This window comes from Eublepharis macularius, chromosome 18, assembly GCF_028583425.1.
Source record: "Eublepharis macularius isolate TG4126 chromosome 18, MPM_Emac_v1.0, whole genome shotgun sequence".
Classification (NCBI taxonomy): Eukaryota; Metazoa; Chordata; class Lepidosauria; order Squamata; family Eublepharidae; genus Eublepharis; species Eublepharis macularius.
Genome location: NC_072807.1, coordinates 8,135,744 through 8,145,574, shown reverse-complemented (window position 1 = coordinate 8,145,574; position 9,831 = coordinate 8,135,744). Strand labels below are relative to the sequence as shown.

The 9,831-nt window shown below is 48.2% G+C and overlaps 1 protein-coding gene across 2 annotated transcripts in view; it reads right to left on the bottom strand.

Annotated features, from left to right (window-relative positions):
* Nucleotides 1–3,347: 3,347 nt before the first annotated feature.
* The window catches only part of LOC129345538 (tumor necrosis factor receptor superfamily member 1A-like), a 59,588-nt gene continuing 53,104 nt past the window's right edge, over nucleotides 3,348–9,831 (bottom strand). For both annotated transcript variants that reach the window (XM_055002736.1, XM_055002737.1), the window contains exons 8-10: nucleotides 8,745–8,779; nucleotides 8,023–8,173; nucleotides 3,348–5,110 (exon numbers count right to left, since the gene is read on the bottom strand). In XM_055002736.1, the coding sequence (XP_054858711.1) occupies nucleotides 4,782–5,110; nucleotides 8,023–8,173; nucleotides 8,745–8,779 (515 nt within the window). In that variant the 3' untranslated portion in view covers nucleotides 3,348–4,781. The remainder of the gene's footprint in view (nucleotides 5,111–8,022; nucleotides 8,174–8,744; nucleotides 8,780–9,831) is intronic.

Sequence of the window (9,831 nt, the reverse complement as noted above, 5' to 3'; positions counted from 1 at the left end):
ATCAATGGAACAGTCCCTGAGCAGCTGCGAACCTAAAGGTGCAAAATAGTAAAGAGTCCAGTAGCACCTTTAAGACTAACCACCTTTATTGTAGCATAAGCTTTCGAGAGCCACAACTCTCTTTTGTGGCTCTTGAAAGCTTATGCATCTGACAAAGAGAGCTGTGGTTCTCGAAAGCTTATGCTACAATAAAGTTGGTTAGTCTTAAAGGAGCTACTGGTCTCTACTATTTTGCTACTACAGACTAAGGGCCAAGCTACAAGTGACGAATGACACTTGAACGGCAAGTGGATCTAGTGGAGCACAAGTGGAGGGCAAGTGAACAGGGAGAAATACACTTGCCATTCAAGTGTCATTCGTCACTTGTAGCTTGGCCCTAACAGGGCTAACTCCTCTGGATCTAGAACCGAAAGGTGGCCTTCCAACCATTCCCTCGCCCACGCTAAGGATAATAAATGGGAAAGGCTTGTTGGTGGGCTTGCCGCTTAACGTGGGCGTATCAACCTTGGAAGGCTCGGGGGATGCTGGTTGGAGACCAGACAGAAACACTTGAATCCTGTGATAATTGAGACCTTGAGGGGAAGAGGTGAAAGCCAGAACAGGCTGGAAAGGGCCGGAGCGGGCGTTAAACAAATAGGGGTACCACAAAAAAGCAGTAGGATGTGTTAAAGACACTGGAGAACAATATTTTAGAAATGAAAACATGGGAATAGCACGCTTTCATTAACCATTTCCCTCTAAAAATGCTCTTGGAACACCACGGAACAGGCCGGAATGGGCTCTAAATAAATGCTAGTACCACAAGGAACAGTGAGAAGCACTAAAGGCACAGCAGAACAAGATTTCAGAAATGAAAACATGGTAATAGCATGCTTTTATTAGTCCTTTCCCTTCCAAAATGCTTCCAGAACAGCATGGAACAGGCTGAAACGGAATGAGCCCTTTGCACGTGCATCCTCCTGCATATGCGTGATGATGTCATTCTCGGAAGTGCGAGTGCGGGAGCACTCCCACAGCCGGGGTGCTGGGAGTGATATCGTCATACCTCCTGGAAGCGTGCATGCCGCGCATGTTCCAGTGGCAGGCGACCTCCAGGAGCATGCCGCCTCTTACTGATTGCTGGCGGATCAGCGGGCAAGGGGGCAAACCCCCTGAAGTGTGCCTGCCACTGGTGGGCAATGGGGAATACTGTGTTAAGCACCCTGCCATCGGGTTGTCAACATCCAGGTGGGGCCTTGAGATCTCCCAGAATTACAACTAAAATCCAGACTACCAAGATCAGCTCCTCTGAAGAAAATGTCCATTTGGGAGCGTGTGGCATTATAGCCCCCTGAGGTCCCTCCCCAGACTCCACCCTCAAGTGTCTAGGAATTGCCCAATCAAGAACTGGCAACAGGATGCCCAGGGCAAATAGCAGGCAGGGCTTTCTGCCCTGCTTGGGGGCTACTTAGAGGCATCTGGCCTACCTGCTAGAAACAGCAGGCTGGTCAAATTCAGCCAGGCCATTTTTCTAGAATGTGGATGGTAAAATGTGGATGTAAAGAGTTTGAGCTTAGGGTTCTCCATTTCTCCACTGGCTTTGCAATTGGAAGCACAAATACAACCCTCATTGCTTTTAAGAGTATCTTCCATGATTCACTTTTCAGGCTGGAGCAGAAGGCTTTGGCTTAAGAAAGAAACATCACTGTTGTCCGGGGTCTACAGCCCCCAGACTTATCTGGAGGACGGGAGACCCCTGGGAGACAGTAACCCAGTTGCCTCAGCAGACAGCCAGACCCAGCACCAGCCGGCCACAGGGGAAGGGAAGAGACACCCAAGCCTCAGAGGGTTAGAAGGGGCAGGTGGAGGCCAACTAGTCCCACCCTCCAGTGGGAGTCCAGGGGGCCAGGCAGGGAGAATGGGGACAACCCAGAAGAGGCTAGAGCAGATGGAGAGGGCCAAGACAGGGGGGACAGGCAACCAGCAGCGGGCCAAGCTGAAGCCTTACCAGCCAGGGAGGAGAAGCAGCCTCAGCAGCTCAGAGCCACACCCCAGCCTGCAGCCCAGCTGGAAACCAATAACCTAGCCCAGGGGATGCTAGGAGCTAAGCAGCTCCAGGTGGAGCTGCCTGAGGCATTCTGTGGGAGATGGACAGCCAGCCAAGGAGGCTCAGCTGTGCCTGCCAATGAGGCACAGGTGGACCAGCCCAGGACTTCCAGCCAAATGAGCACAGGTGCAGCTGCTTAGGCCAGCTAGGGCCATGGTTAGAAGGCAGCAGGAGGGCATGGTTGGCAGGTGGAGCATGGCTAGGCTGAAGGGATAAAAGAGAAGCCCACCCAGAGGGCGGGGTGGGTTGAGTAGGAGCGATGGAGTGGAGTTGGAGCAGAGCGAGAGCGGAGGTGAGGAGGAGAGTTGATGAAGGAGGAGATGGTGGAGATCAAAGGGGGTGAGTGGCGCAGGTTGAGCAGGCCAACGAGTGGAATGAAAGGGAGTCTGGGTGAGGTATACCACCCCTCCTTCCACAGAGCAGGGTCCTGCAGCATCCCTGGCACCCCTTTGACGTCAGGGCCAGACAGACCGGTGCCCCGTCCAGCAGCGGCTGCTGCAAGCCCTGACAACAGTAAGGCTCAGAAATACCCCTGCATGAGGGAAATGGCCTGGCATGAAGTGTATGGATGAGGGGAGTCTGGGCAGGCTGTGGGCCCCTCATTGAAACCTGTGGGCCTGGAGATCACCAGCAGAGCAGTTGGGTTGCTTTTGGATTGCGACAGAACTTTACAGAACTAGAGAGTCAAGGAAAGACACAATACTTTCCCCACTTGGCCAGTCCAGTAAATAATAGAAGGTGCTGGCAAACGAAAAGGAAGAAGGGAGCTTCCATTCCCCCCAACAGCTTTAGCTCAAAGGCAACCTTCAACATTTTCCAGTCAGCACAAAGTGCGGCAAAGGTGGGCACAGCGGCTGTAGATGAAGGAGGTTTTCTCCACAGTGTGCCATCCAGCCCACCCAGTGTTTGACCAGGGCACCAGCACATCACCTTCCAGGGCACAGGCCCCCAAGTGTATGAGAGGAATCTGGGTCAGTTACCATTCTCTGGAGCTCTCTCAGCCCCACCCACCGCACAGGGTGATTATTGTTGTGGGGAGAATGACATATTTGTAAACCGCTCTGAGTGGGCATTAAGTTGTCCTGAAGGGCAGTATATAAATCGAATGTTGTTTGTTGTTGTTGTTAGATAAACATGTCAGTAGAAGGCAAAATGGCTAACCTAGCCTAGTGATCATACATGTCACTCACGTAGTCTGAAGCAATACATATTCAGAACAACGTAAAAGGAGCGTCCATCCTTCTAGAAGTGGTCAGAGAGACTCGTTCACTCCATCATATTTATTGCAAAGATCTACAGTTTGCCCATCCATCAAATTAACATCTAAGGCAGTTTTCATAAAATTGAAAAATGTGTATAAAAAAATCTAATATCAGTTGAAAAGCAGCAACATCACCTCAGGAAAAACTAAACAAAACTAGATTAAAATTCAAAATATTTTGTACATAAGTTTTCATTAGATGCCTAAAGGTTCTTTTAAAATGTGTGTGGGAAGGGCAGTATAAAACAAACACCCTCCCCGCTTTATGCATGGAAACTGCCCACCTAACTTTTGAAGAGCACTGCCTCAGCTGATGTTCTTAAACTTGCATATATATAGGCACAGAGATAACAAGAGCATTTTGTGTTATTTTTATATACAGAATATTTAACAGCAGCATAGAAGAGCCCTGAGTACATCACACTTCCTTATCCCAAGTCATCCCCTTGGGCCACCTGGGCCAGTCCTGTCTATTCTGGTAGCCATTCTTCTGGAATCTCAGGCGAGAGATCTTTTCCAGCTTGCTTTAGGAGATTCTGGAATGGGAGATGCCAAGGACTGAATGCAAATGTTCTGTGTGCAAAGCGCGTGTGTAGCTATCAACCTAAGGACATCCCGTATATCAAATTCTAATCCCTTCTTGCAACTTCCCCCTCTGATCTGGGACTGACCCACTCTTTAAGGCACTAGTCTTCAACTAGTGGTTTGAGACCCACTAGTCAGTTGTACCAATAAGCCTGAATTTTTAAAAAATATACAGAAGATAGGGATTGAGGAGAAAGAGATTTAGAATAAAGCTATGCCTACGTGACCAGTTTAGACCATGGTTCTATACAAGCTGAAGGGTCCTGCTGCCCTTCCCGCCTCCCCTGACCTTGCCCCAAGATCTTGGGAAGCACTTTTGGGAGTGGCTTCTGACAACATTTGGTTAGTAATGCCCTCTTCCCCATAGACTGCATTGCAAGGAATCCTTGTGGAGAAGGAATGACTATTATGTTTACAGTGAAGATGTGTTCAGATAAAAGACAAAGAAGAGAAATATGAGAGAGAGAGAGAGAGAGAGAGAGAGAGAGATTGGGATTGTTGCCAACTAAGATTAAAGGAGAGTGTAAAAAGGCTGAAAACCGCTGCTTCGAGAGTTATCTCACACAAGTCCCATAAGCCAGGCACTTTCAGATTTGACATATAAAATATTTTTTAAAAAACAGATCAACAAAACGAGGGCAGAAATCCAAGTCTGGAAGGAGGATCTGGCTGTGAGAGGGATGGTGGCATCAGCCTGGTATGTCTGCTTTCACGCACGAAGGCATGTTCATGGCATGATTACTCAGAACTCCAGAGAGATGAGCTGCACAGTTCTGTGTCAGAGACAATACAAGGTGATAGGAAAGTTCTATCTGCAATGGCTTGTTCACACGTGAGACACTGCAGCCATCAGGACAGGAACATGCGCACAGGCGAACCACGTTCCAGCACTCCCTGTGGCCCCCCTAGGCCTGCCTGCCTCGACAGCATATCCTGAATAGCTTCGCTGCATCCGCTTAGCTCCATTTCATTGAGGACGCTGCTGATGCGCTCCACCGTGGCACGCTGTCCCAGCTGCAGCCTCCAATGCCGTAGCATCTCGTATTGGGCTTCTCGCATGTGCCGTTCCTCCGCCTCAATTCTGCATATGGCATTATCAGTCAATCCCAGGCGGCGCACAAATTCCTTCCACTGGGAAAACGGTACATGCTCCACCACAGCATATAAAACTGCAGGGCCTGGGTGATGTGGGGGGTAATAAAGAAGGAAAAACTTAAGTGATGGAATTGATGTAATTGTTAAGCAATAATGCCCCCCCCCACACACACACACAGACACGCACACAATCACACACACACAGTAGTTATTTGTGGGGATGAACCATAAAACAAGTCTTCCTGGCAGCATGCTCAGAAACAAGCCTAAGCAGGCTTCCCAAAAAACAGCATCGTCTAAGAATTTTCAACTGTACATTATGCTGTCAAGTTGCTTTGCTTCTGACTTACGGTGACCCCATGATGACCCAACAACTTCCAGAATGTCCTGAATGGCCTGGGGCTGTCTTAATTTTTACAATGAAAGTTGCATGCTGGTGTAAGGACCCACCCCTCCCATTTCTGCACTCTGTCACCTCAGGCATTTCTCTTCCCAGCCTGGCTCAAGAACCAAAGGGAAGCCTGGAGCAAAGTCCCTGACACAGCAAAGACTGCTTCTGTCTGCAGGTGATTTTTCTGGGTAGCTCTCTGCATTCACAGTGGCCGTGGAGCATCTGCACCGCAGTTTTCTCTGCATTTTTCTTGCATCATTCCCCTCCACCCCCCATCCAGTTGCAGCCTGCATTTCCTCTACTGGAGGGCTTTACAAAAACTGGGAGTTGTGAGATCATTGTATCATTATCTTATATACTAATAGCCAAGTAGCCCTGATCAGGGGATACTTAAATCTAGAAAATGGAGCCATGACTGGACAAGAAAAATCTTCCAACATGCCTGATTTGCAGAAAAATCTGAAATCTAAAATATATTGGGAGGGAGGTTAAAAAACCCCAAAATGATAAAAGGAGCGCCTGTAGCTTTAACCAGATGCCCTCAGTGGCTGCTGCTGTACAATCATAATAGTTTAGCCAGTATTCCAGACTTGGTTTCTATCAGGAAAAGGCAGGGGGGAGGGGAAGGGGCCTTTCCAGGGCTGTTTGGGCCTTTGAAGGAGGACTTATTGGGAACATAACCAGAAGCAACCAACAGATGACTTGATACTGCAAAACTTACACAATCCAGGCCTGGCTGCTTGCTACCCACAAAAGCCAATGGAGTGTAGTGATTAGGGTTTCAGAGTAGGATCTGGGAGATCAAGGTTCGTGTTTTGCCATCTTCTGGGCATGGAGTAAGGGTCACTGGGGGGTGTGTATGGAGCAGGGGAGGCATTTGTGAATTTCTTGCATTGTGGAGGGGGTTGGACTAGATGATCTTAGAGATCCCTTCCAACTCCATGATTCTACCACCCCTCTGCTGTGGCAGTCCATTGGGTAACTGATCCAGTCACACAGCCTAACCTACTCTCGGGGTTGTTGTGAGGATAATATGGAGGCAAGGAGAATGTTTAGTCAGGTGGAAAGACTTTGATGAATCTTACAGGGAATGGGTAGAACAATCCCATATGAATGCACCTAGACTTCTGTCAAACTTCCATAAACGTTATCCTGACAAACCTGGCCCTTAAAGGGAGGGATCATCTTTAGGGGGGCAGAATGTCATGCCTGAGCCCCATCCATGCCAGTGCTAACTCTGAACCAATGTTTCATACTGTAACTTAATGTCATATTGTCAATGCCATAACTGTTTCTTTCACAGACTTCGTGCAGGTGCTTATCTAACGGACTGTAGAAACTTTCAGTGTTCATGACCTTGTAGACTACTCACTCCCAGGCATTGCTATGTCTCAACTTTGATCTTTTGCTTTCTCAGTAATTCTACTGGATAGTACAAATATGCGAGATGTTCACACATAAAGTGCCCGCCAAAATCATGTTTATTGTTGGGAAGGGGGAAGGAGCAAACGTATGTGTTAAGAGGAAGGGTTCTTCTACAGTTTCCCATTCCTGTCAGTTCTTGCTTTTACTGCTTTGATGCTTACCTTGCTTCTGAGTAATCCTATGAACATATATATGAAAATGATTTGATTTCTGAATAAAACCATTTAACCAAGAGCCTGGACTTCTTGCTGCAATGGTACAGGGATCTGTCTGCCATATCCTGTCATCCATAGCCTGACATATGTAAGCAGCTTTGAGTCCCCATTGTGCAACAGCGTAGCGTGGGTTCCAGGCACCCAGGGCAACTCCTGGCTAGTGGCACCCCAGAAGTGACGTCATCGTGCAGGGCACATCCGCCTCCCAGGAGCACTCCCAAAATTCGGGCCACTCGCCTCCTTGCCCGTTACCTGGCAGTGCACTCCTGGCCAGCAGCTGCTGCAGGAGCTGGAGGGCCAGCTTGGCACCCAGCGAGCCAGCCAACCCATCAGTGCAGGAGGCAGCCAGGGTGGTGCAGGCGGCCTCCCACCCTCCCATGCAGTTGTCCGCACTGCCTCTGCCAGCTCCTCGCGCTACTGGCCAGCAGCCGCGCCCATCACTCTCTCTTTGGCAATGCCCAGGGCAAGCGACCCCCCGCCCCAGCCATTGTGGAAAAAGGGGATATAGTAGGGAAGGGAGAAATAATATGCCCCCCCAAGTCCTTGTGTTCCCCCCCTCGTAAAAAACTATTGCAAAAGTGTACTAGTTCATGGCTTTCATGTTTTAAAAATGGAACATTTTCTATTTTCTGTATACATGCTAATAATGCATAATACTTATACATAATTGAGAGCCCGTATAGTGATTAGAGTGTCTAGGATCTGGGAGGCACAGGTTTGAATCCCTGCTGTGCTCGCTAGGTGACCTTGGGCCAGTCATACTCTCTCAGCATAACCTACCTCATAGGGTCATTGTAAGGATAAAATGGAGGAGAGGGGAATGAAGTAAGCACTTTGGGCACCCACTTGGGTGAAAGGCAGGATATAAATGAAGTAAATAAAATATGTACCAAGCAGTATTTAGCGTTCAAATTGAGGGGAGGGCAGGGGTTAAATAAATAAATAAAAGGGATTTTGCACTCACAGTCTGGGATACGAGTCTCTCCTGCAGATTGTATACAATCTGGTAGTCCTTGTGTAGTTGGTGACACTACTATGGCTGCAGGTGGCAACAACATTTCTTCCTGGTTTGGTTCCTTAGGGATACCTGTCATTTGGTCCACAGATTGTGGTAACTGAATAGAAAGAGAGAGAGAGATTTACAGTTGGATCGGCTGCTTGATCACAGTCAAATGCCTGTTGTCCCAGTTTGGGACCACCCAAAAGGCTAACTGGAGTGGTGGAGTTCACCTGCACATCACAGCTCTGCTCTCAAAGATCTCTCTGAATACAGCTTAAGTTGCCATCTCTTCCCTTGCATACCAGATGGAGAGCGTTGCATCTCCTCGCATAGAGAGAGACCGGGCAGCCCTAAGACAGGACAATCCTATGCAGAGTTACTCCAGTCTAAACTCATTGAAGTCAATGGACTTAGACTGGAGTAACTCTTCATAGGATTGCACAAATCTCATCTCCCCAAAGAATTTGCACTTATAACAAGGAGTTTTAACACACAGTTTTTGAAGGAAAAAATGTCCCTAACATGCTTACACATAAAATAAGTTAAAAAAAAAAAACTTCCAGACTCAGAATAAATTGATCATCCAAAACATATAACATGTTAGAAAAAGGCCATTTGTTATACGCTAAAGGAGCATATATGCTACACGTTGTTTTGGCTAAAGCAAAAGGACTGCAAAACCTTACCGGAGGGCCACCTGTCGGCTGCTGCTGTTGAGGTGCTGAGGGGGGGAAAGAACAGAAAGATGAGATGACTTTTTCTCTCTTTTTTGCTTACATAGCTAACAATATTTCTTCAACAGAGACTGTTGCTTCACTAGCCACTGATGGTGGTAAATTTCCACCCAATGGATACTATGCACTACCTTTGCCACTTATCCAGTAATGGCACGAGAACATCTCGTCCCCTGCCCTCGCTCAGTGGAATGGCCAGAGGAAAATGGGAGGGAAATACATCACAGGGAAGTCACTTCCTGCTTCATACACATCATGACATTCTATGAAGTTAAAGAAATTCTGAAATTCACAGAGCATCATGATGTCACTCATGACATCATGAGTGACATCAAAAATGAGAAGTGCCTTCCACCTCCCATTGCTCCAGGGATTGCCAGCCAAGGGGCAGCATCCCTAGTAATCTTACACGGAGACCACACACACAAACCAGTTTGGAGTTGGAATGGAGCCAACCGGTTTTTGCTGCTGGCTGTAGGGGGTGGGATAGCAGCTGTGGCTGCCTAGACCAGCACAGTCTATCCAAGAGCCCAGGGCCAGTGTCAGCACATGTGGAGGTTTGGCACCTGCTAGGGCCTGTCGCTTCTGGTGCAGTCCACGGCTTCTGACTCCCTACTCACAAATCTCCACCGATGCCTGAACTCAAACCCTTCTACTCTTTGCTTGTGAGTGCTTTGTTGCCTCTGCTCCCCCCTACAGATTCTGCTTAGTGCTGCTGGAGAAGGGCATCAGGGTGGTGAACAAAGCAACAGCTGCTGTAGTGGTTAAGTGGTTGGGTTGTGAATCAGCAGTCTGCTGGTTCAAATCCCACTACTGCCAAGAGCTTAGCAGGTGGTCTCGGTTAAACCACTCCTCTCAGGCCTAGCTCCCCAGCTGGGGATTATAACACTGCCTTTGTTCACTGCTCTGAGTAGGACACTTATCTGTCTAGAAGAATGGTATATAAACACAGTTGTTATTATTATTCCTGGTGTTCATGGCAGTGGCACTCCTAGCTGCACTCAGCACCCAGCACCATTGGGGAAAGGGCATCCAGGCA